Source organism: Heliangelus exortis, chromosome 10 (genome assembly GCF_036169615.1).
Source record: "Heliangelus exortis chromosome 10, bHelExo1.hap1, whole genome shotgun sequence".
NCBI lineage: Eukaryota > Metazoa > Chordata > Aves > Apodiformes > Trochilidae > Heliangelus > Heliangelus exortis.
Window position 1 is genome coordinate 20851462 of NC_092431.1, and position 26531 is coordinate 20877992.

General features: G+C 39.0%; 2 protein-coding genes across 3 annotated transcripts; one reads left to right on the forward strand and one right to left on the reverse strand.

Moving 5' to 3' along the window:
* Nucleotides 1-11466, forward strand: MFSD8 (major facilitator superfamily domain containing 8). The gene is made up of 12 exons (XM_071753828.1): nt 1-179; nt 1849-1934; nt 2954-2997; nt 4499-4739; nt 5044-5157; nt 5751-5895; nt 6392-6447; nt 7222-7330; nt 8407-8541; nt 8862-8965; nt 9056-9315; nt 10043-11466. Exons 1-12 carry the CDS (start codon nt 106-108, stop codon nt 10256-10258), a joined length of 1584 nt encoding a protein of 527 aa, XP_071609929.1. The 5' UTR covers nt 1-105; the 3' UTR covers nt 10259-11466.
* Nucleotides 11244-26523, reverse strand: PLK4 (polo like kinase 4). 2 transcript variants are annotated; one of them, XM_071753827.1, is made up of 16 exons: nt 26320-26523; nt 25410-25505; nt 24629-24724; nt 24425-24539; nt 22496-23528; nt 20948-21048; nt 19052-19422; nt 18853-18957; nt 18354-18456; nt 17691-17840; nt 17208-17338; nt 16362-16453; nt 15853-15997; nt 14416-14559; nt 13464-13570; nt 11244-12732 (listed from the first exon to the last, which is right to left on the reverse strand). In XM_071753827.1, the coding sequence occupies exons 1-16, from the start codon at nt 26347-26349 to the stop codon at nt 12633-12635; spliced, it is 2919 nt and encodes a 972-aa protein (XP_071609928.1). In that variant the 5' UTR covers nt 26350-26523; the 3' UTR covers nt 11244-12632. The 2 variants fall into 2 exon arrangements, with proteins under 2 accessions (XP_071609928.1, XP_071609927.1); XM_071753826.1 differs by lacking the exon at nt 26320-26523 and adding an exon at nt 25624-25815.
* Nucleotides 26524-26531: the final 8 nt, after the last annotated feature.

Sequence of the window (26531 nt, forward strand, 5' to 3'; positions counted from 1 at the left end):
CCCGTTCCCCTCCCCGTTCCTCCCCTCACCGAGGGCGCTCGGGCGGCTCCGAGGTGGTTGCGCGGGGCCCGGGGGAGGATCCCCGCGGTACGGCCTCGGGTAGGGATGGCGACCGCGGTCTCTGATCCGGAGGTGTCTGCGGAGGAACGGGAGCCTCTGCTGAATCCCCGGGAGCGCAGGTAGGGATTTTGCTCCGTCTCGCTCTACCCTTTCCCGCGGCGTCTCCTCATGCGCCAGCAGCCTCCCTCCCGCAGCCCCTCAGAGCTCCGGGGGGCTGCGGTGACATTCCAGAGAGTCACCCCAGGAACCACCCGCCCTGGGACCTTGATCCTTGAGGAAACCTTGAGGGAAGCTTTCTCCCTGGGCAGCCGACGGGGGTGACACAGACCGGGCCGCCCGGAGCCGCCTCACTCCCCCGTTCTGAGGGCTCTGGAGCGGGGTGTCAAGGGGGCTGCTGAGCCCCTGTGAAAAACCCAGCGTCCTCGCTTGGGAAATTGAGGGAGTCATAGAATGACAGACTGGAAGGAGCCTCAAGGATCCTCTGGTCCAACTTTTCTCGGTAGGAGATGGCCCAGCGCCCTTCCATGCAGAGTATTAAAACTGTCAGCTCTTGGGGAATCCATCACTTCCCTGAGGGGGTTATTGCCATGTCCAGCTGTTCTCGGAGTGAAAGATTTTCGTCTGGTCTCCATTCTGGATCTCCCCAGGAGTCAATTGCACCATTACCCCGTGTCTTATCCATGTGATTCCTTGTGAAAAGGGAGCCTCCAGCTGCTTGGTAGCCACCCTTTGAGTGCTGGAACACAGCAAAAAGGTCTCCCCCAAGCTTTCTTTTCTCCCACCTGAACAAACCCAGGTCTCTCAGAGTTCTTTTTAAGTTGTCTCCCATGTTCTTAAAAAGCATTAAAAAAATTATTACTGTGGTGCTGCACTCTTGTGCAGGCAGCAGCTGATCTCTTGGGTTTTTTTTTTCTATCAGGAAAAACCAGAAAGAGTATCTGGAATGTCTTTGCTGAAGTGTTCTCATACTTGAAGCATACTGCTTGATTTAGCCAAAATCTTGAAAAATACAAAAACAAACAGCATAAGCACAGCATATAGATGAGTTTGACTTTTTCCCTACATGTGATGGCAATAAGATGGCAAAGTACATTTAGAAACTCCTTTTGTGTGGTTCAAGTTTTATTGACCCAAGACATTTGAATGCTGTAAACATTTCTAAAGAAATAAGTGTAAAAATTATGCTGTGAAATAGCTACATTAGCTTTAAAAATGCATGTATACCTAAGTCTATGTATGCCCTATATAAGCAGTGCTTATAAACTATGTACAGGCATATTTAAGTCTGCATCTTTTGGACAGAGATTATTTTAAGATACTCCAAGATAAGAACCCCAAAATGACAAAGTACATGAATCTTGTAAGGTGCTTATGAATTTTAGAGAAATAACTTACTGCTTACAAATTTTGTAGCTTTTTTTTTTTTTTTTTTTTTTTTTTTTTGCAGCCCTTACAATCTTCAGCAATATCTTTTACACACATCTTTTATATTGTATAATTATTTTCTCATGGTGAGAATACATTGGTCCTGGTATCTGTGATGCTCCAAAGTATCTCCACAAAGATATTGTGGAATTGAAGATCTCTCTAAATAAAGATCTCTTTGTGTCATATTTGAATGCAATGGTATGTGATAGCATTTCTATTATTTTTTTGTATATTCTCAGCCTAGCATTTTTTGGTGATAATTAGCTTGCTTCTGTAATAAATCCTTTGTACAGTTTGCAGTGTTGAAATCTTTTATCTATTCATGTTTTCTGTCTCTCTTGACATTTTGTCCAAACCCAGGTATGCTGTGGAAACCCAAATGCACTACATGAGTAGGTGGAGATCCATTAGGATTATGTATCTTACTATGTTTCTCAGTAGTGTAGGTGAGTAAACACAGGTGAATTTCAATGCTATTTCCTTAATTAAAATATTTTGGTTTGAAAATTGCAGGGTTCTCTAGATTTCAACTGCATAGCTCCTTTAATGCTGCTGTCATTTTGTAAATTTAAAAAGGTGCATTGATTCCTCAAAAGAGAAGATATGACTACCAAATATAACAGAAAGTTACATTTAACAGGTTAAATAATACTCTGTTTTTGAGACTAAAGGGTATATGGCTTAAATCTTTGTTTTATAGCTTTGGGTGAAAGATAATGGCAGAGTTAAGGTTATTGCTCAGAATCAAACTGAACAAAAGTCACATTTCTATCATCCAAAGTGAAGTAAATGTCTAGGGAATGAAAATAGAAATAATGCTGAGTTCTTAAGAGGTGATATCCTTGGGGTGGTGTAAATATACAGTATCTGTTTCAAAATGGTTTTTGAGAGCTTGTTCTGTCCTATGGGATTTTGCATCTCTGCTGCAGAACAGGTTACTCTCTAATTACTGAATACCTGCCCTTGGAAACAAGACTTCTGTTTATTTTTTATTTTGGTTGATATTCTATGGCCCTGGAAATGTTTAAAATCATGGGGCACTTCAGGGATTTTGAAATTGCTTAAAAATTTGATTAATTAAAAATGTCTTTGATAAATTAATACAAATATATCAGTATACCAATAAATTAATTTTGCTCTGGAAACCTGGTCTTTCCATTCAGAGGAAAAATCCCATGAAGTTTGCTTAGTGTATCAGTATTCTTTATGTAGGGGTTTTTTTTGTTTAGTGTTTAGACACCTATAAAATGTCTTTTTAAAAATAGTTCCTTCTCTTAGGAGAAATTATTACTCCTTAAACATCTTAGTACATAGGTTTTTTTCAAATAATTTAAAACTATAATACACTTAAGAGGAGAAGAATGAACCTGTAATAACTGTTTATTGAAACAGCAAAAAATTGAAGCAAATTCCTATTAAACATGGCAAGTAAAGTAACTTCAGTTATGTTTTTGCTGCATTGCAGGCTTCTCAATTGTAATTATGTCTGTGTGGCCATATCTCCAAAAGGTTTGTAAATATCTCTTTTTTAATTAATAAAGACAGAAAGCTCCTGCTCAGAAAGTATGTAATACAAAATGTGGCATTTTATTTAGAAGAAACAGGAAAGGGAAGTGTTGGTTATAAGGGGCTATTTTGCCATCTACTTAGCATTCACTGTTTCATGTAAAATCTGGTTTCCTGAATTAATAAAGGTCCATCAGAATTAGGAAATGTTTGAGTTTCCAGTACAAATGTTTTCTTAGACAGTCAATCAATAGAAATCTCTGTCTGAAGGCATTTGCAGTATTAAAACAAAACACAAGACTTTTCTGCATTTTGAAGGGGAAAAAAAAAAAAAAGCTGAAGGTAAAAGCTGCTCTGGAGCTGTCAGATTGTAGGACCTGGACCTTCGTGGTATTCTTACCAGGTTTCTGGGTAGCATTTTTAGTTTGCCTGGATTTTTTTCCCTCTCCCTTCCCCTCTTTGTTGCATTCTTGTTAAAAGAATAAAAGGCACAAAAGGTCTCTAAAACCTTAATTTAATCTATGCTTCTGGAATTTGAAGAAGGCAGTTTCAAATTCAAATTTGGCAAAATACATCCTGGGTAGGGACCTAGAGGTATCCTTAAAACTGAGACTGGTTCTGGTTTCTTGGGGAAAAAAAAATAAAATGCTTCATCAGCCTTGTAAAACAGGACAGATTCAAGCATGTAAGGGGTGTCTTAAGAGTTTCCATGCTCCTGGCTTGTAAACTCTACTGCACTGCTCAAGCTGTGTTTGTAGCCTAAAAGGTCAGCAGTGCTGGATGAAAACTGTTGGAGTTTCCTGCAGATGAGCCATTTCCTGGAAGCAAAGAATTTTTAATGGGTTTGGGGCATTGCTGGTGGCAGTTAGCAGAGGTTCTTTGTCCCAGACAAAGTGCTGAGTGAAAGCAACTGCTTCTGAGAACCAGAGTGAGGGGATGATATTAAATTAACCACCACCCAGTGCCATGCAGATAGACTCACTTGTTTATTGAAAGCTTACCTTTGGCACTGCATTGTAGTGCCATGTGCTCTCAGAATTACCCAAGAATTACATCTTGGGTATTTCAGGTGCTGGTTCCAAAATGGTTTTGTTGCTGTTTGTCTTCTTTTAGCCCATGTCTGGGGCTAACCAGAAGCACTTTGCTCTCTCACTCAATGACCCAGCCAAGAAAGGGAGTCAGGAAGAGGAGAGAAGCCCTGTGGGTTGAAATATAAATAGATTTAGGGAAATAACACAGCTAAGACAACCAGCAATATGAAATATATAAGCTGATACTCAACCTAATCCTTGGGGGCAGCAGGCCAGGAGCAGAACTCCCTCTCAGCACAGCTCCCCCTTTTATAATGAGCCTCAGGTGAGTGGTGTGGGGGCAGCTGCCCTCACTGCAGCTCCCAGCTGAGTCCCTCCATGGCTGGCCTGTGATTGTGTCTCAGCAAAACCCAGAAAATATTGTAAAACACTGTGATACATTTTCCACAGAACTGATTAATTTCTCTCTGCAGATCGATCCGACAGCTGATACAAGTTTCTTGGGCTGGATTATAGCTTCCTACAGCATTGGCCAAATGGTTGCCTCTCCCCTCTTTGGAGTGTGGTCCAACTACAGGCCCAGGAGAGAACCTCTGGTTGTTTCAAGTGCTATTTCTGTAGCTGCCAATTGTCTTTATGCCTATGTCCATGTACCTCACTCATACAACAAGTACTACATGCTGACTGCACGTGCTCTGGTGGGATTTGGAGCAGGTAACCACAGCAGAATTTACAGTGATGAAAATTGTTAAATTCTGTGTCTTGTGTAAGACACTTAACATATTTGAGTACATGATTCACCACTAGGTAGATGATAATTTATTACTAAAGCAAAGTGTTGGCCAATACCATTCTTTAATAAAATTGTGTAATTGTGCAGTTGTGTACAAATACTAAGGGGAGTGCTGGGGTTTTTTTTTTCTTGCAAAATAAGAAAAAAACCTCAAGTAAATGTAACTGGGTAATTGAAGAATATAACAGTATTGACATGAACACTTTCTTGGTTTTTTTTTTTAAGGAAACGTGGCTGCAGTTAGATCATACATTGCAGGTGCCACTTCTCTTACAGAAAGAACAAGTGCCATGGCCAACACCAGTGCTTGTCAGGCAATTGGCTTCATATTAGGACCAGGTAAGGAATATCTTCTTTCCTCACTTCTCTGATACTTCTTAGGATAAAATTTGACATTGAAAGTAGGAATCCTTAGCAGTTCCTAATTTCACAGGGACTCTCAGTCTGTTTCCTAACACTAGGAAGAAAATTACCTTATCTTAAAATCCTTCACTCTACTAATTTAAGTTTTAATTGAACCCCCCACACAACTTATTTTCTCCTAGCTTGCCCTTAGCAGGAGGGATAGTCCAGTCCCAGGACCAAGGTTTTTTTTTGTATGAGGAAGAAGAAAAGGAGTAAATCAGCTGTCTGCACATTAATCATTGGTACACTCAGAATTCACTTCAAGTTTTTCAAGTGTCCTACTGTTATTTACACAGTATATTTGCATGTAACCAGCTAGTTTCCTGGCTAGTTGAGATCCCACTGGTATCCAGTAATTTATTTAGAGCAGGATTCTTAAAATGTAAAAGGTTTGGCAGGTATAATATTTAGATTTTACTTAGCAATTAGAAGAACTTGGCTTATCCAGTTTTATATGCTTATTCAGCTTGTGTTCCAGTATTTTCTTCACGATTCTCAAGATTTTCTTAATACATTTTGTTTTTAAGTTTTTCAGACATGTTTCACACTTATTGGAGAAGAAGGAATAACCTGGAAATTAATTCATCTTCAGCTGAACATGTATACAGCACCAGTTTTATTTGGAGCTTTCCTAGGAGTTGTTAACATTATTCTCATCTTTGCTATATTTAGGTAATAAAGTAAAAAAAGAAATATTTTACCTTCTTTTAGTGGGTGGCCTGTAACAACCAATATGCTGCTCAGAAGGAGAAGCCTTAAATCTGGAGCTCTAAAGATAGAAGCTATGATTTCTTTTTCAAGGTTTCTCCCTTCTTCAACACAGATCCTTTTAATTGTGTACACAAATTCATCATGGGGGTGCTACAGGCAGAATGTAGACTGATGAAAAAAAGGTTAGAACTGCCAAATTAGTAGCTTAGTGCTGATATATTTTTAATGCTGGCAATTCCTGCCTATAAGATACACACAGGTATGATGTTCCCCCACTAGAATATTTTCTGGATTAAGGTGGCGTTCACTGCAGTCAAACGTAGACTACACAGGTGATGTTTAAAGGAGCTGGGAATAATTAAAATATGAGTTTATACCATTTTAAATTATTTTAGTAGAAACTTGACTCAATAGTAGATGAATAAGTGTCTTAATGACAACAGTTCTCAATTTCTAGGGAACATCGCGTGGATGATTTGGGGCGGCAATATGGAAGTGTCAATTTTGCTGAAGGTACCTACCTCAGTTTTCTTGAAAACTTATTCTCTGATTTTAATTTTGTAGTACTCTCTTACTAAATACATAATATGTATGTATCTATATGTACATACTACTGTCTGGCAGGAAAAAAAAATAATTGTAAGGACCCTTCCAGATTTTCACCCTTAAAGTGTCTCTTCCAAGTGACAGAATTAAATTGGTAGGGACATTAAATAATCTCCCTTAACTTCTGCTCTGCAGCCATACTTCTCTTTTGTATTGTGCTGACTAATATCACATATGCATATCAGCTTTCTCACATCTTATCTTAAAAGCTTTGCACTCTGCAAGTAAATTTGGTTGGTGAAAGTACAGTAGTTGCTACACACAGTGCAACAGCTTATGTTCAGGATATACCCTTTTTGTACACAGTCCATATTTTTTAACACATTGTGAGTATCCCTTTTGCTTGGAGGATAAAGAAATATATGAAAGGTAATCCTAAACCTCTTTCAAAATCTCTGGAACTCACCTGTTTCAGTATTGAATTAGTTTTGCACTGCAATGAGAAAATAGATGGTATGACCAATTTGGAAAGAATTTTCCCTCATTGTCAGAAGAATAGGAAGTTTCAGCAATTCCATTTTGGTTTAAAACCATGATTCTTAAGTTGTCAAAATATAAGTGCCCAGCTGCCCACCAATCTGCATGTTAAATACTCAACAGAGCAAGGAAATCATTACTGCTTGAAATTGGTGTTAAAAACTCTGAGTTTGCAGTTTCACTTTCTCCTTGGTTTTGTTGCAGAAAGTGCTGGTCTGGATCAGGGCACAGAAGGAAATGTTGACCATGTTGCTGTGGTAGCAATTAATTTTCTTTTCTTTGTTATCTTGTTCGTGTTTGCTGTCTTTGAAACGTAAGTTTGGCTGTTTTATCTCAAAATATTTAGACATACAGTGTAGCTAGGCTGGGTGTGCACATAAAGGCTTTTCTGATGCTCTCGTTTTCTTAACTGTACTCTTGATATAGAATTCCAAAACCATATGCAATCAAGTTGATATACATTGATACAGAGAAATTAATTATAAAAATCATTAATAACTAAAAATCTGTAGCATGTAAATGAAACATTTATATAAAAGTTTTTGAATGGATGGAAACCCATATCCTCAGCGTTTTGTGTTAAAAATATAGTTTAATTTCAGCTACCTAAAAACTTCAGAGAAAACTGTTTTCAGTTGAGAACCTTGTTCTATACATTTTATTTTAGTTTTGTGTAATTTCTTAGTATGATTCTAAATGGGGTTCAAAAGCACCAGTGAAGCTCCTACTTCAGTAATGATTAAAGCATTGTTTGATATAGCTAATGCAATTATATTCTTAAATACCCTATTTTACTTTTTTTTTAACCAAAGAACTATGTTATTCACTCCCATTTTTTTTCTGCATGTAAGAAAATAAGTAAAACATATTACCTGATATGGAAGCATACTTCATATTCTTAATCTATTAAAATGCTTTAAGGATACAAGATTTGTTTGAGTTCCAACATAGGTAAAATTTCTTATAACAGTATGTCTGCCTTTATTGCATTTTTAGAAATTTGAGTTCCTAGAAACTGGTTAAAGAAACTTTTAAGCTAAAACTTTAGCTATTTAATATTTATTATTTTTATAATCAAAGGGCCTGCTTACTTTTCCTTTCTATTACTCCTGTTTTACTTTAGCTCCATCGTTTTTTTTGTGAATTATCAGAAACAGTGACTCTTCAGTGTAGAGCTGGTGCAGGGAAGTTGTGGGTTTTGTCTAGTGGATTTGGTTTTAATAAATGATGCACAACAGAATTAGTTTATAATTAGCCTGTTTCCTCATTTGCCCATCAGAAGTAAAGGCTTCTGCACCAGTGTTTGATGTTAGGGACAATGTATGTATGGGAATGACTGTGAAGAAACAGCTTTTTTAAAATTAATGTCATTTTTTTTTGTCAATTTAGCATAGCTACTCCACTGACCATGGATATGTACTCCTGGACCAGGCAACAAGCTGTTCTTTATAATGGAATAATACTCTGTGTGGTTGGCATAGAATCAGTTATTGTTTTCATGGTGGTTAAAGCAGTCTCTAAAAAGTAAGTTTTTGGAGCCCACTGATATGTATAGGGGCTGTGTGTGAAATGCTTTATATCAGACCTGCATTTCTTAAATCTTTTACTTGTTAGTGAATTTGGATTTACTATGACAAAGAAATACTTCTAGGCTTTGACACAGCTTCTCATGCTGTGGTCGACCTTTATTCTGTTACCATAACCCCTTCCTCAGCTGTCTTTTACTGCTGAATCAAATGCAGAACAGGTTTTAAGTTTTCCACAAACTAATGGGCTATGTTGTTAGCACCCCCCTGAATTTTACTTTCATTAAATGGTATATTTGTCATTTCATTGTCTGACAGGACAGGTGAGCGTGCCATACTCCTTGGAGGCTTACTGATTATCTTGGCTGGCTTCTTTATCTTACTGCCTTGGGGGGAAAAACTACCAAATCTCCAGTGGCAAGGTACACAAAATTATCATCTTTTTCTTTTTCGAAAACTTCACGTTTATGTATTTTTTATTAACAATATGCATAATTTTATTTTTTTTTCAGAAATAAAGAATAACTCAATTCCCCAGACAACTTCCACTGAAATGCTAACGCCTGCCTTGAGTTTGCCAGCAATGAAACTTGCACCCCACAGCACAGCAGAACCTGTGGGCTGCCCTGTCACACAGTCCTGGTGCTTCAATACCCCTAAGATCTACCTGGCTCAGTATATCAGCTCTGATGTGCTGATAGGATTGGGTTACCCAGTTTGTAACGTCATGTCCTACACTTTGTACTCAAAAATTCTAGGACCAAAGCCTCAGGTAAGTACAGTCCCCAAACAGTTCATTTAATTTGCTCTCCAGGATTTACACCTCTTTATTAGAATGAGGACTCTAGTTCAAATTGCTGTTGTCGTTAGCAAAATAATAGCAGGTTTCAACCAAGACAGAAGTTTTCAGGGACTCTAATATTTTTCTTTAATCCAAGGCAAGTCCTTAGAGGAATTAGAAAGCAAGGTTTGTACTACAATTAATGGCAAATCTTACTGTGTGAACATTTCAGAACAACTAAGCCCAAAGCTTGTGGCTTTCACAACTGTTCTGGAAGTCATTTTCCTAATAAAAAATGAAATATTTGGAATATCAGTATGTAATAATGTTCCTCTTACTAAATATATAAAGACTGCAGTGTTATGGTTCCTCCAGTTATTGACATTCACAGTGATGAAACACACAGCAACCTTACTGCTTAAAAAAAATTTTCTTCCTTTTTCACTACTTAAATTTTTTTCACCTTATATTTTGGTATAAGGGACTAAATGTTTTGAGCCAGAATGTGTTTTGAATAGAAAGCTATTGGGTATGTGGCACATTGGAACCTTTGAATTAATCCTCAGAGAAACTAAATAGTGTCTTGGAAACAAAGTATACTCAGTATCTTAATGTGTTAAGACAGTTAAACACTTGTACATTTTCTAATTAGGATAATCAGTGGGAATTATTGGCTATTAATCCTCTATCACTAAGATAAGCTTTTGATTTTCTGCAGGGTGTCTACATGGGATGGTTAACTGCCTCTGGAAGTGGAGCACGAATCCTTGGGCCTGTTTTTGTGAGCCAAATATACACTCACCTGGGCCCACGTTGGGCATTTGGCTTAATCTGTGGAGTAGTTACAGTTTCTCTCTTCCTCTTGGAGATGGTGTACAAGAGACTAATTGCATTTTCTGTCAGATACGGAAGGGTGCAAGAAGAGAATTGTTAATTTTTTTTTTTTTAAATAAGCTTGTTTGTTTTTTAACCAAAAGGGCAAAATTAACTGGAAAAACTTCAATTTATTACTGCTTTTTAATGAGGAATATCTAACTGCTGACCTTGTTGGCTGTATGCTAAGAACTGAACTTGTACTTACACACTGACAGAACATGAAACTCAGTGATATCCTGATACAGAGCTGCTGCAAGAGCTTTTCTGCTTTTCTGGCAGCAGAGGAGGGGATGTGAGCAAGTTCAGTAGGTTCAGTGGCACATTGAAGTGATGCACCTGTGTGCTGAATGCAGCTCCAAAGGTCACAGGTTATGTGCATCCTTTTCAGAGAGAAGTAAAAGAAATATTTATCTTGATTCTGTGAATCAGGATTAGTAACTCCTTTTAAACTGTAAAACGAGCTGAGTGGCAGGCACTTTGCACAGAAACATTGCTACTGGAGCCAACCTTCCTTGTGTGTGGAGTTTGTTAGTTTGTAAGCACTGGTTAACACAAAATATCTCTCTTAAGAAACGGGTACAGAGCAGTAGAGCCACTCCAGGATTCCAGATGAAATGTGACAGCCTAGAGGAGTTTCTGTTGGATTTGGGTGAAGTTGATTAAAAGAGACATTGAAAAGCAAAGCCACAGTGGCTGTTACTTGAATGCACTGAAGGAAATGTGCAATTTCTCTTCTGTGGTTTTGCTGAATGCCTTTTTTGTAGCAAGAAAGATAACCCGCACAGAGTGGAGTTATGCACAGCTTTTCCCAACTGCAACACAAGAAGGAAAGAGCAAGCATGATAGTTTACACTTCTGTTCTCATTTTTGGGATTGAAGGCTCTGTGCTGAGCAAGCAGCATTAATGCTAAGTAAAAAGGCTCTTCAGGTCTTGTCTAGTACTTGTAGACTTATTTTTTTTCTGACAATAGGGTGTGAGAAACAGGAATTTACTATGTTTGAATCATTGCCTTTATTTTTAAAAGTAAAATAATAATTTTCTGTTATAATGGGGCCTAAGATCATCTGTATGGGTTTGTTTTAGCTGTTTTCAGTACTACTTGGGGGAAAAAAATCTGGAGTAACTCTTGTATGAGAGTTGTAGCTGCTCTTTAATGTGTCTAATATTTTATGCTTACTGAATTAATGTAATTAAGTATTCTTTTGTAATCCATTGTTCAAACATTAAAAGACTACTTAATTAAAAGATTATTTTTTCAATACTGACTGAAGGAAATACAAGTTTTATTCTCTGCAGAAGTTTTATTCCTGCTGCAGAATCACAGGATTTTTTAAGGGACAACTTCACTTCTGTAAATATTTCTTTTATATACTATTTCTAATAAATATAAAACACAGAAATAGTGTTTTACTGGTGAAAAAAGCAACCAAAAGTTACCTCTGTCATGAGAAAGAGGTGTTACTTCTGACATGAGAAATGCAAGAACTTTTCAAAATGGGTGAGGATGTGTTCTACAAATCTTGATGCTCAAAGTTGATCTGCTGTGGGGTTATTGCTGTTGGTCCTCAGGCCAGGTAATTCCAAATTAAGACAGGGAAATTATTTGGGTACTTGGAGGGATTATTTTAGTTGTGACTCAAAGGGATAAGGGAATTTGGACTCAAGTCTCTTCTCCTGCAGTGAATTGCAGCTGCAGAACAGAGGAAAAATATTGAATATACAAATCACAGTGCAATCTTCCAGTTCAGCAACTTAGAAGAAACTTTGTGCAACACTTTTACACTGGTTTTCCTCAAGCTTCACACAGACCTAAACTGCCAGCATATGGTGCTCTCAGGTACCAGATCAGCTCCTGTGTAAATTCAGAATGTTTAGAAGAAAGGGCTCTCAATAAACCATCACTTCAACATGAAACAAATGAATCTGGACAATTACCACTGCATTTATTTTTTTGTTGTTGTTTGTATAAAATGCTTGTGCAGGGAAGTTAAGGCTGCTGCTACAAAAAAATAAAAACAGTTATAAAACATATACATATTTACATATATTATTTGTAAGACGTAAAAATATAAGTTATTTACAAATACAAACACTTCAATAGCACAGATGCATTTTCCTTGATTGTTGGCACTAGGAAAGCAGTGAGGGAAGAAGACAAATACCAGAAATTCAGATTATTTCCAAACAGTTGATGCTATCTAGAAATAAGTTGCTCAAAGTTTTGCTTAAGTTTATCCATCATTTTGAGGAAACATGTTTTGTATGACACTTTAACAAGCAATTTGCTACATGTAAACAGAGCAACCCTCCCCTTCCTAATTTTTTACCAGCTTTTGGAAGAATTTCTGCAAAGTTGAGCAAGATCAGTCACTTTACTAGAAAGTCAGTGAGTTTATTAGGCTCTTGTGTCCTCACACCTACTTTGCTTTAATCAGTGGGGACCAGCTGGATTGGTAAACATCACAAGAATAGAAGACAGACAGTGCAGCTTCTCTTTGATGTATTCTGGCAACTTATCATTTTCTCCATACCTAGGAAGGGAAATAAGCACAGTGTCACTGTTGAATGCTGGGCTGGCAATTAACTAATTGACAGATGCTCTCTATTGACACCACCACCCCCCTCCCTGATAAAGAGAGAGAAAAAGAGAGTTAGGGGTTGGAAACTAAACTACAGAGCTCTAATGAAACAAATGATAAAAAAGGGAAAAATTATTTAAAATATACAGAAAAATGGTACCACGTTAAAAAAATCAGAAGTGAATGTTTAAAGTTGCAATGGTAGCTGAAGTCAGTTTGAACAAATCTGTCTCAAACTTTGCACAGAGGAAGTGTCCCACTGAGTGGCCACACCTGTGTGGGAAATGCCCAAGATGTGCAAAATTACACCTGAACACTTCAGGTTTATGGATCAGTGTTGACAAGCTATCTCCCTAATCTAGCACTATCTTGGAAGAAAAAGGTATTAAAACCTTACTTCTCTATCACCTTTTAAATACTATCCATGAGTACTACCTATACTCTGTAGAGTAAGCAGATCCATGCACAGGTTTTTTTTTTATTCATTTGTGATCCAGAGTTCAGTGAAAGCTGTAAGTGTTTGGTTTTTTATTAAGCTTCTGTGAACTAATCAGCCTAGAAGTGACTGAAAAGTAAATTTTTAATATTTACCAAAAAAACCTAGCAGCTGTGAAGTTTACCTTACTTATAATAACCTTGCACTGACAGTAAATGGAGCTGTTTTACAGCACTAACCCACTCACCTGGTTGTCTGGCCATCTGGGGATGTGTAAGTGATAGAAGAAACACCTGCTTGGGCTACCAGTTGGGATCCATCATTGAACTGAACCCATACTGCTCCACTGGTCAGCTAACAAGAGAAGTTGCATCATAGTTTGGTAAGATACAAGACTAACTAAGAATTTTTCTAAGAAATGAAGCTGAAAAGTTTTTCAGAATTGAAGTGACTTGGTCAGTCTTTTAAAAATAAAGATCACTACTTCACATATGCACCCTCTAGAATCATACTTGCTAAGCTTTAGTCCTCTTTTTCAATGAGAGTTAAAGAAATAAAGTATCTTCAGCTTAGCCACTCCTAAAGAAATTTTAGATAAGACCTAACACAAAATAGCCCATTTGTGGGAGTTCACAGCTATACACATTTTAAAGTTCATACATACACAAAGCAAACTTTCTGTTAGGACAGGAAGCTTACTTCATCTGGACTGCTGAGAACCATTTTTTGAAATCTAAAGCTGGTCCCACAGAAAAGCAGAGGAAACATTTCCCTAAGGGAACAGCTTTTCCTGTTGTAGGCAGATTGATTCTTATGCAGCTCTGGTACATATCTGTTAAAAAGATTTTGTCATGACTCTTTACATTAGTGAACAGACAGAAGTTTTAAAATTTCAGTTGTTTTACTAGAGTCAAACTTAAGTGACAGAAGACACTGGAATAAGGGATAACCCACAGGAATTTTGTGATAATTAACTACTATTTTGGTTTCTACTTAAATAGTTCACCATGGTATTTATCTAAGGCACCTATTTAAAAAGATCTCTCCACACACCAATTTTCACATTTAAACTGTAGCAGAGCACAACTAACAGCATTCCTCACAAACCAAGCTCAGAGTTAATGACTTAAAAATATGTATCTCAAGTTTAATAGGAAAAAGGAACAGTCCTCCCTCCTTTATCAGTATTAATTGCTCACCTGAGAAGCCCAACCAACGTTCTTCACAAAGACAGATTTTAAAAGCTGGGCTGAATTTGGACTGCATTCTGTTGGATGAGCAGAGGAGGAGCAGGTAGTTTCAGCAGTGGTGGTCACAAAGGTAGGCTTTTCACATGACACCACCTAAACTCCAGAAATGCAGAGTATTTATTAACAGATTGTATACCAACCCAAGTGGTCAATTACTGCCTTTTTTAATCTTTTCATATATACAGACAGATTTAACCTACATGCTTCATTTAACAGCATTACCTCATGAAAACCCCAGAGGATTCCATATGGCTTTCTCTGTATTATGACAGTTTTTCTACTGTGCTCACAAAGGAATCACTTTCTCTAAGTGGACTTTTTCTACTTAAATCCCATTTTTCCTTGTTTGACTGCCAGAAAATCCTCTCCGTGTTCAGGAAAAATGTTGCACACACACTAGATGGTAAAATAGCCCTCATTTAGATGAACACTTGGCCAGTATTTTACAAAAACACAGACATTGCTTTTAATTGGAAGCTACAATATTAATCATTAGCAGAAAAGTTCTACAGCATAGACAGAGACTGTTAAAGGTTTAGAGAGACAAAACTGATGAACTAAGAGGATCAAACACTGGGGGCCTTAAGGACAATACCAGCACTACTCTGCTTCTATACCAGTTCTACTACTCAGATACCTCCTCCTCTCACAGCCACAGAAATGAGGTGATTTTGCTTAGCAGTATTTAGGATGCAGGGTTCAGTGAAAAGAGGTAAGTCAGGGGGTGTCCCCGAAATAGGAGCCTGGTCAGAGAAGATATCAGGATCCAGATAATTACAAGAACCTGAAAGGAACAACAAGCTGTACTTCAAGTTGTACAGATCAAGTATAAAAAAACTGACAAAAAGATTCAAGAGTAACATGGAAGACAACAAGCTGTTGTGTGGTTTTCCTTGGAAATACACAATTCAGAAGAGAAGAGCCAAAAGTTTGCCATCTTGCAAAATAAGAATTGAGTTTGAATGCTGAGCCCTCGAGTTAATAAAACCCAACACTAGAGCTGGTGTGATGCAGCAACTGAAGGCTGGTGAGTCAAGTCCTAACATCCCTTGTGACTGCCGTGCAATCCACAGCCCTGATGGCACATCAGAGCTCTCCAAAACAAACTGGAGATGGTGCCCTGTAAGGTGAGTGAGCAATTTTCAACCTATGTTCCCAGGAGGCATTTATGGTAAAGCTCTAGAGGATTTGGACTTCTCAGATGATCTTAAATCCAGATGTCAAAAGTGAGATGAAAAGGAGGCTCATGTTTCCAGTCAATATGCTCACAAATGGCAAGTAAAAGCCCATGTCCATACAAATGTAATTCTATTAGCTCAAATAAACCAGCAATATTTCAGTTCCTACTCGACAGCAGTCACCACTGTATGGCTCTTGTGTACTTACAGGAGGAGGACAGCTTGGAGTTTGAACTGGAGGAGCAGAACTAGCAGCTATGTTTCTATTCAGTGCCATAACTTCCTTTGGATAGTTTGTATTGTCCAGCAGTGGAGTTGCTACAGCCTGTGGTGATTCAGTGTTCCCAGGTTTTCTGGAAAAAAGGTAAGGCAGGTTAGGAAAAGTTCTGTTCAGAAGGGACTAAAGAAACAACTGCAAAGATGAAGCTTTTCCTTCAGCTCACCAGGGACTGTACAAAGCATTTGATGGCACTGCTCTCCTGCAGAATGTTTTTTACAAATGTTAGTCTGGTTTAGTCTAATTCTGCAGTCTATGTTGCCCTGCTATCAAAAGAGGCTTTGCAGGTCCAAAATAAGGTGTTCATACCTGCCATCAAGTTAAATATTTATCTTGCTAACGATTACAAGCCTGTGTTGAGCACCCCTGGCTTCTGCAAACATTGGCTGCATATTGGGAATATTCAAACACAGGAGCATTTTCAAGTGAGAGATAACTACCTTCCAACAATGATTGGAAAAAATGGAACACTTTCACTCCTTTTTTCTTCTTCCAAAACAGCAGCTTCCAGTGCAAGGCAGATACGATGTCCCTGGAAACAGAAGGAATTTGTCAGAATTTTAGAGAAAAGTGCAACTACTTCATACATGTGTAGTGTGGCAGGTGAGCCCATGCAAGAGAATGCTTTCTCAATGGCACTGAATATTGATATTGAATATTGATTATTGATTGCAGTTAGGTACCACGGGGGAGAATCAAAAAGCTATGGCACAGAAAGACTCCCTGGTAACTTCAGCACATCTGGAATTATGCTTATCATAATCACATCTCCTCCCCTCTTTCAGCAGGACCAGGCAGGGGGACCTAAGGAGCCCTGAATTCTACCCCAGAAAATAACAGAACATAAGGATGACTGAATAGGAAATTTGTACTGTATTTTTACTGATTCCTAAGTTCATAGACAAAAAATTACCCTTGTGACTGCTATTAGGGTGACACGAAATAAGAGATGGAAAGCAGAGCAAACCTGGGAGGTTTTGTGTTTATTTTTGGGAGATTGTTGGGTTTTTTGTTCTGTTTTTGGTTTGTTGTTCTTTAGCTGGTATAAAGCAGTTTAACCCTTCAAGCAGACAGGCAAATCTGCTTTACACACTAGTAAGCATTTCCTCTAACAGCCATCACTGTGAGGCATTGTTAGTTACCTCTGCCTTGATATTCACTCTTCAAAAAAACCCCTTATCCCTCCTTATTAATGAAAAGAAACATCAGAAATACATTTGCAAAAGAGAAACTGAGTTTTCAGAGGGTTACTTTGCACAGGAAAAGATCTGTATAAAACACTTTACCTCATTTGCATGATCCATATAAGCTTGTATTTCCTTCTTCAAACCTGCTTCTTTTTCTCTTTTCAAAGTGAAGGATTTCCCTGATTTTTCAATCACACGAATTATGCCATCTGTCTTGTGGATCTTTGCCCCTGTAAAAAAATGTAAAAATTTCTCCTGTGAATTGTATGAAATCCCAGCATCTATAAAAACAGATTTCTGCCATTACCTTCTATCAAATGTAGGTGCAAAAAAGAGCTTGTGAATAAAAACAAGGCATAATTCAAACACCACTTTTGCCACATGTACTCCCTGCAGAAGGCACCAAGAAGAAACTAATGAATAATAAACTGATCTGCAAGTGCTAGAATAAAGGCAGAGTACAAAAAGTTCTCAGGATATTCTCCAGCCTGAAAAGGTCACTGCTAAGTGTTTAGGAATATTTTAGCACAGTTTTAATCACATAATGTAATTATTTGCAGAAATGCAAAAATAAGTACATACCATCATAAAAACAAACTTCAACATCTGCAGTGGGTGCATTTTCCATCAACATGCACTTGGCATATCTTGTGTAGAATGTAACTTTGGGGGTTTTTGTTCTTACCAACTGCACAAACTTGGCTGCATACTGGTATTTTTTCCAGTACTTTTCTGAAAGAAATTTTACAAAGTTTTTTATTAAAAAGTCATCGGATTAAGCACTGTGTACCAGCTTGGAGAGAAGTATTTTAAAGTGTTTAATAGCTGAAGGTTGTGAATAAATGTAAATACAGGTGCATGTTCAAAGAAATCTATTTTTTCCCTTGCTCCCGATGAGTATTTTGAAGCACAAAGTTGCTATTCTAAAAATTACTTGATAGTATTGCTTCCACTCATGTTTGAGCATCAAGGTTATGAAAGCTTTCAGTTTAGTACAGTACACTGGAAAGGGGTGACTCCTTTTAACTTCCATGCAAAATCATCAAAAAAAAAAAATGAGTTTACACTTTCACATGAAGTTTCAAGCAGAGTTTTCCAGTTAAGCTGTAGGTTAAATCTTATTCTGAAAGTAGTTTTATCTTCACAATTACCTGAAAAGTACTGGCTAGAAGCTCAAATGTCTCAAACAAGAGTCACTTAAAAATCATGTTAATCATCTTAATTTAAAAATACATTTCAGCTTACCTGGCAAGTTGTCAACATTATACATACAGATGTCTTCAGGAGGAGCTGGAGGTCTGTCACCAAGAAGGAAACCTCTTCCTTCATTAGGATGATAAACTGCAATCTACAAAAAGCAAAAAAAAAAAAGTTTACACCTGCAACTTACTCCCTGTCTACTTCCAATAGGTAGGGAAACAAGTCAGAGTTTAATTAGTTATCATAATTTACAATATGTAGATTACTATGTACACTCTATTCTTCTAAATAATTATTTAACAGCAGCAGTTTTTCAACAATACTTCAACTATCCCAAAAGTAAAATCCAATTTTGCTCTGAAAGATTTTTTGGCTCCCTATATATGGCTGTGCTATGGGTGGAAAAAGGAGTTTACGAATGGGCACATGTAAACAATTGCATTTCCAAAAAAATAAACACTTAGACCAAAATTTAAAAAGCTCTGAAAGAAGAGAATACTCCCAGCTCTTTATACAACAGTGAATAATTTGAAAACATTCTCACCACATTTCCATCACAAGATATTCTGAGAACTTCTTTCACAAGTTCTTGTGAATGGTGTTCTTTTAGAAACTCCATACACACTTCCCCAGTATCTAGAATGCTTACCTGAAATAGATTAAATATACAAGTTCAGCAAAAAGAAGACAGTCACACTATGTTTAATGTTTGAATTGTTTCTGGTTTAAGAGCTGACACATACCACTGCATTTTTTGTTTTCTGCCTGATGGGTTTTAGCCTCTGAGCACTCAGAGGTGACACTAAACTTCTCAGAGAAGGTTTCTGAGGTGCTGGTTCTTTGCCCCACGTTTGGTTCTGTTCTGAAGTTGACCAAAGGCCACATGAAGACAAGGGTTGAATTTTCTCAGATTTGCAGAGAACTCCAGGGATGCATTTCTTTGGGTTTCTCTGGCTTAAAGAATGCAGACAGTCGATGGATCCCTCATGGCTCCTTATGTCTTTTAAGGTGTTCCACGAATTTTTGGATGCATCTTGCTGCACATCCAGGTGGTATCTAAAGCCTCCATGTGCATTACTGCTGCCAGGGAGGTCTACAGGTGGTCTCAGAGGAACTGAAAGCATCATAAAAGGTACATTGCAGATTCAAAGTGTCACAGTCAGAAAAAAAAAATGCTTTTGTGTTTTTAAAAGCTTTTCAAATTATCATTTTAGCAGTGGAGAAAGAGATTTCTTTAATTCTCAGTCCAAAACATTAGGCTATGACTTCAGTATCAAGCAATACCAGTGCTAACAAAATTCCAGTGTTATTTAAAATGTTGAGGAGATTTCCATGGTGATTGCCTTCACTCTTAACATATATCATATAATTAATAATAACCATAATTAATTCATGATTAACCATAATTAATAATAACCATTACAAAACCATTTCTAAACAAAACACTAATATTCCAAGTAGATACTTAACAAGTAGTGTAGAAGAGTTAGTTTAATCTGTTGAAACACAGTCAAATCACCATTCAGATAACCACTAGTACTAAGTTCAAGTTTCAGCTTCTCCAGTATTTCAGCATCAACCAGATTCTAGTATTCAATGTCAAATGCAAGCTCCAGACCCCTTATTTCCAGTCACTTGTTAAAAGACAAAATGCTATTTTCATATTTAAACTTCTTATAACTGCTTCTCTAGTTTTGATACTTAATCTCTCTATGAACTTTCTGCCTTACCTACACATTCCCCCTGCCATGCTGCAGACAGTTGAGAAGGGATCAGAAATTAAATAGGTTTACTCAGATCATGTGTCATATGATTCAAACACCCTGGAGACAGGATGGGGAGGAGTCCAGTGGTATCAAAGCAAAAAAGGCCATTATGGATTTGTGATTTAGTTTTATGATTAAATTGCATTATTTATAACTGATGTAACATGATGCATGACAAAGAACACCTCCTTCCCTTCTGTGTCTTTTGTCCTTTCCTCCACCCCTCCTTCTGCAGCCTCATTTTCCCTCATTCACTGAGGTCCCATTTTCTCTTCAAGTGTATTTGCACAACCAAATTAACAGGGCTTTTTAATCACCTGCCAATCTTTTGTCTCATGTATGTATTTACACATTTCAAGTCACAACTGAATAATTACAGAAGGTTTTAGAATTGTGTTTCCCTTTAAAAAAAAAAAACAAAAAACAAAAAACTAAAAGAGAATTACCTCATTTTAAGATGCAAAGTATTAAAACTTTATGTAGACTTTTTTCACTCCTATCAAGGCAGTTACATAGGGTTCATTATACCAACCCAGCTTAGTCCAAAAGAGAAAACAAAAATGATGCTTTCAGTGGCATATTTCTTGCTTGAAAATTATTCAGCATACTAGGGGTGCTGGAAATTATTTTGCCTCTTTCAATATTTGTGCCAATTTTCCAGTGACAAGTCAGTTTAGGGTTTCCCATGCTTCTCATTCTGAAAAAAAGTCTGTCTGCAGTAGCCTAACTCCCAGTCAGCATTACACCCAGTCTCACATAAATACCCTTTCTGTCACAAGTTTAAAGAAACAAAATACAGAACAACCTACAGAAAATGTTACAAGTCACTATTCCAACTCGAGTGCAAAAATATGCACTTGGTTAGTAACCTACCACTTGTCTGCATGCTTCCAAGCCACTGCTGCATTGTTTCAGCCTGGGATTTCTGTTCTAACAAACCGACCTGAGGCTTCATCGGGCAGAGATAATCTGACCTGAAAAAGAAAAAAGTTACACATGTAACCAAATTGCATCAAAGACTCTTGGACAATCAAAATTATGTTACAGCTGCAGAAACCTCAACACTTAGAACATCTGAAAAATGCAGGTGGCATTATGCAGCTCTAGATAGCACGTAACATGCTTAAAGCATAAAAGAATCGTTTTTTAAATTTACCATATGGAATGAAAAGTTACTACTGATATTTAGCACAACTTTAAACCTGTTGGCACTCACTGCTAACTGGAGACTCTTGGCACTGACATATGAAGAAAAAATCCTCTGATAATGCTGCCAGCAGCAGCTGTTCTTACATTGAGTTCTTAGTACAGGGAACAGGATCACAGTATCAGGAACAACCCCAGGGCACAGGGATGATGCCCATGACTCTATCAGACCCAATTTAGCACAATAAACATGTAGCTAAAACACAGGCAATCTTAACACCTAAAATAATTGGAGCTTATATAAATACAGTAAATCCTAAAGATTAGAAAACATTTTACCAGCTTTTTAGACAGTGACATATGTAACCACAGGTGTACTCAAGCTATAATCCACATGTTGAAGAATAAAGAATTCATGCAAAAAGAGTTCCTGCAGAGTCACTCATCTGTTATAAATTCACACAAAGCTCCAGCAAGGTTTTCTGTCTCCACAGCCTCTACCTATATACACTTTCTATTTGCAATGATCACTACTTTAGCATTGGCAGGACTCAGTTATCACAAAAACTCCCACAGAATATCAACACCTAATTTAGGTTTTAGAACCTTGCATTTAAGATTTCTGTGCAGGCTAAGCCTAGATGGAAGAGGCTGTCCTATAATCAACCATGGAAAAAAGGTAGTAAACATTCAGTAATTCCCAACACTCACATTAATATTCTGTCACATTTTCATTTTTTATGAAACCATAAGCAACACAAATAAGCATTTTGTTAATATTTCCATAAATACTGGGGTTTTTTGTTTCAAACATTTCTCAGACTAAAAAGGATGCACATGCCCACTGAACCTGCTGAACAGAGGCTTAGGTGAAACACTTGCAAATAGTCAGGAAAAAACTCTTACTCCATTAACTTTTCCTGCAGGGCAAAGTGCCCATTTGCATTTTCCCTGAACGGACTTGTAAACAGAAAAACATGAAACCATCACACAAGGCTTCTACTTCTTCACATACTCTAATAGGAAACTAAATTATACTAAAGCAGGAAACACTCTTTTATATTCTGCTGGTGGAAAAAACAAAGCAAGCCTCTGAGCATAGACAGGTTTATCACAAGAAAGGGCTCTTCTTGCATGGAAGAGAAAAACATGGTTTTCAAGCTACAAGTGCAGTAAAGGCTTTGGGCACTTGCTATAGCTTAGTCACAGCAAAAAAACATGCAATTAACATTCAAGGCAGCTATAAACTTCATCTTAATAAAAACTGATTCTTACTGTGGTTGGTCTTTCACAGGTGGAGATATTTGCCCTTCAAAAGAACCAGAACTGCTAGAAGCCTTCTCCTTAAATATTTCTCCTATATCAGTGTAGCTGTTTGCAGGTGAAAAGCATTCTGTGCTCTCCCTTGTTCCTACTTTAGGCTTGGAAAGCAGTTCCATGGAGTGGCATCTCCCAGCAATATTGGATATGCCTTGAGTCTGGCTGTGGGATGTGCCAGACCTGTCTGAAGAGTGGGCTCTTCGGAGGTAGCGTGAATGTGGTCTCTCCTCAGCAAGCTGCAGGGTTCTTCCCCTGCCAGTTGTGCCCATTTCTTTTCCCTGGATTGCCCACTGATGAAAAGAACCACTTCCATCTACTGATGAGGTGTTACTGGAATTCTTGTTCTTCGGAAAAAAAGTCATTTTATTTGGGAGTGGCTGTCCAACCAACAGCTTCTTCTTTTCCTTCAAGCAGCTGCTGGTGCTGATGTTGGAAGAGCCTGTGAAGGTTGTAGAGATGGTAGCATTTCCACTGTCCATAGAATCCTCTGAAGTTCCCAAATCTTTACTCCTTGCAGAGCCACACCTGGACATAAAAGGATGATCCAGCACTGAGGAGAGACTCAAACGATCCGCTGGATTTTTGCGAAGTAACTTGTGTATGAGGTCTTGTGCCTCCCTTGATAAAAAGGCTGGCATTTCATAATCTGCTAACACTACTTTATTCAGAGTGTTCTTGACTGTGTCAGTGTCAAAAGGTGGCTTCCCAATCAGAAGAGTGTAAAACATACAGCCCAAAGACCACACATCAGATTCAAGTCCGTGTGGGCTCCTTGTGGCTATCTCTGGAGAAATGTAATTTGGAGTTCCACACATGGTGTAATGCTTTTCATGAGGCATTTTCAGCTGAGTTGCTAGTCCAAAATCAGCAATCTTGACATTCATGTTACTGGTGAGTAAGATATTGGAAAGGGTGAGGTCCCGGTGCAGGATTCCATGAGAATGAAGATAGAGCATCCCCGTGATAATCTGATGCAAAAAGTGTCGAGCTGCCACAACACAGAATTACAGATTTTAGTCATAAAACTGAAACCACAGCTATTAAAACAACACCTCTTTGAAGGATGCTCTTGGTAGTGTGCTACTGACCTTGTTTTTTTTTTTTAAATAACAAGGATGCTACAAGGATGTTCAGGTGTCATATTAATGAAATGGAAATTAACTTTGATTCAAGCCATCTGGCATGACTATGTTCTAGAGTTCATAAAAAGTGGTCTGTAAGGCAGAAATCAGGTGTGTTTCTTTGCTAACAGAATAATGTCAATAGGACTATTTGCAGTTGGCCTAAACTCTTTAAAGTCAGGTTCTTAAGAACTGCAAAAAGTTGTTCCTCCCCTTCAGAAAGAGCAAATACACTAAATTGAGCTGCTTCACTGTGTGCAGATTATAAAGTTATAAAGAGACATTTTGGATTCTATTTGTTTCATTATTAGCAAACTGGCAAGGCCAGTAGTATCCCAGTTGCTCAAAAACTTTTAAGTTCATGATATTTGGATAGCTTTCTGTTCTATTACATTAGAAATTCAGGGAGTATTTAAGAGTTTTAGATTACAACAGGAATAACAAAACCTCATCCAGGCTGAAACAGCACCATAGCTTTGCAAAATGACATTGATTCTCCAAATTGCTGTAATTGCATTCTTTCTAGACCTAACAATTTCCAGTCCTCATTTTTCTCTTATCAGAAACAAAAGTACAAAGAACTGCAAGCTAATATATGTGTAATAGTAATTTATCTCAAAATCATAATTTATCATAAGACTTTAAGCTATACAAATTGGTTCACAATGACTGTACTTCCAAATATCCTTTCACTAGAATTGAAGATATAGAATAAACCAAAGCATTAATGCAAAGAGAGCTAGACATAAAAAAACAATCTCACCTTCATCCTCTGAAAAAGGTTTCTTTCTGCTTTTTATGTATCTGCTCATTTCACCATTGTGACACATCTCAAGTATCAAGTATACATAGTTGCTATCTTCAAAATAGTTATAAAGCTAGAACATAAAACAATGGAAAAATTAAAATACATTTGGTAGACTATCCAGCAAGTCACATAACACAGTCTTCTCTCCATCATTCTTACCTCAAGTATGGATGGATGCTTTAGCTGACAATGTATTTTCACCTCATTTTGAACCCTCTGTACCATTCCAACTTTGTGCATGGCTTTTTTATCTATCTGTAAATGGAGCACAGGGTATTTTTCAAACACTGCAGCACTGATCATGTACATTTTGGTTGCAAGTGAACCTGACATTTTGGTTGTTCAGTGAACGTTTGCACGAAAACTAAACATAAGTGTTTTGATGTAGTTTAACCTCCTATATGCTTTTAATGAACAAGTATCATAGCTAAACAAAAACACTCAATTAACTCCAAGTTTGACATTTCCAGTACCAGTACTAATTAGAAAAGTTTCTGACATCCTTAAGCAGAGAAACTTAGTTCTGATTTTGCCCAGCAGATGTGCTAAATACAGTTAATGCATAAAAAGTGGAGAAACACCCGCAGTACATGAGTTTCCTCCACAGAGTTTCTCCTGGTAGTGAGGGAAACTTGCCAGTGCATTTTGTCCAGGATCCACCTCCAGCCACACAAATCCTAAACTAAGTTTTTGTGGTCATGAACTTTCTGAATTAGAATTTTGGGGCCGATTGTCCACTGAACGTTGAATATTTGAGCTCAAGTTCTCTCCATAGCACTGTAAGCATTTACATTTAATTACCAACACAGACTCTTTGCATCTTTCAGCATCAAATCCTAAATACTGGTTACATACAAGCAATCCAGGCATGAATGCCTGAACCTGCTGCAACTTGTTTGTTCCCTCAGAAGGCTGAGGCTTCCTTGGCTAGCAGCCTTACCATTTTGATAGCCACCTCCAGACCGGTTTTCAGGGATACTGCTCTGTAGACCCCTGCAAAGGAGCCTTTCCCCAGGAGGTTCCCCACCTTGAAATCCTGCAACACGAACAAAAAAAACCATCACGGTCAGGCCCAGCCCCAGGATTCGAAGCATCTCTCCCGACGCAGAGCCAGAAGACGGAGGCCCCGCAATCCCGAACCCTTCGGAGGGTACCTGGATGGAGCTTTCCGGGGCGCGGCGGCCGTCAGCAGCAGCAGGGCCGCACAGAACCCCCCGCAGCATCATCCTCCCTGCACGGACACCGCCTGGCACCGGGGGCTGCCCGGGGAGGGGCAAGGAGCCCGCACACCTTCCCGCCCTCTCTGCCGCCGGACGGGACGGGACGGCCGCGCTCGGCTCCCGCTGCTATGGCAGCGACCGCCCCCCACAAACAGAACGCCCGGGGCTTTCCAAAACCCGGCGTAGAAGCGCGGAGAATAAAAACCACGGCGGGGGCTGAGCTTCCCGCGCAAGGTGCGCGCCGCGGGCGTCATCGCCTCAGGGCGCTACCCCCCGCCTCCCCTCCCCGCGAGTGGGGAAACAGGGGGGGCCCAGAGGACGGGGGCGAGTCCGGGGGCACAGCCCTTCCTGCACTGGATCAGCCCTTCTTGCACCGGCCCTGCCCCGGAGGAGCACGGTGGGACCGGACTGAACCGGACCGGGTCGGGCCACCTCGCCACAGCCCACCAGGCTGGGGGAGGGGGCGAATGCGCAGGCGGGCCTGGGAGGAGCCCCACTCCCACAGAGAAACCCGGGAGGAGGACGTGCCCCCGCCCGGCCCGGTCTCTCCCCACCCCCGGCCCCGCGCTCCCGACAAAAGACCGGGGGGCCCCGGCCAGGCCCGGGGGGAGGGGAAGCTGCATTCCACACCTCTATTTTCTCGCCGATGCAGGTCGCCATGGCGCCGGCCGCACTCCTTGGGCCCCGCTACGGGATCTCCTCAGGACCTCAGCCGCCGCCACCGCCGCCGCTCCCCATCACGGCTCCCTCCGCCGCCCGCCTCGGCCCAGGCCTGGCTGCGGGGCCCGGCGGCCGTTCCCCTCCCCCGCCGCCTCCATTTTGAAATTCCGCGCCGTTACCCG

Bases quoted from the DNA above. Each gene is read 5' to 3' on its own strand.
- PLK4 (XM_071753826.1), bottom strand. From the start codon at position 25,695: ATGATGCTGCGGGGGGTTCTGTGCGGCCCTGCTGCTGCTGACGGCCGC. The intron at 25,506-25,623 runs GTACCCTCCGAA...TTCGTGTTGCAG, and splicing joins CCCCGGAAAGCTCCATCCAG to GATTTCAAGGTGGGGAACCT. The intron at 12,733-13,463 runs GTGAGTGGGTTA...TTCCCTTCCTAG, and splicing joins CCAGATGGCCAGACAACCAG to GTATGGAGAAAATGATAAGT.
- MFSD8 (XM_071753828.1), top strand. From the start codon at position 106: ATGGCGACCGCGGTCTCTGATCCGGAGGTGTCTGCGGAGGAACGGGAG. The intron at 180-1,848 runs GTAGGGATTTTG...GTCCAAACCCAG, and splicing joins CTGAATCCCCGGGAGCGCAG to GTATGCTGTGGAAACCCAAA. The intron at 1,935-2,953 runs GTGAGTAAACAC...GCTGCATTGCAG, and splicing joins TATGTTTCTCAGTAGTGTAG to GCTTCTCAATTGTAATTATG.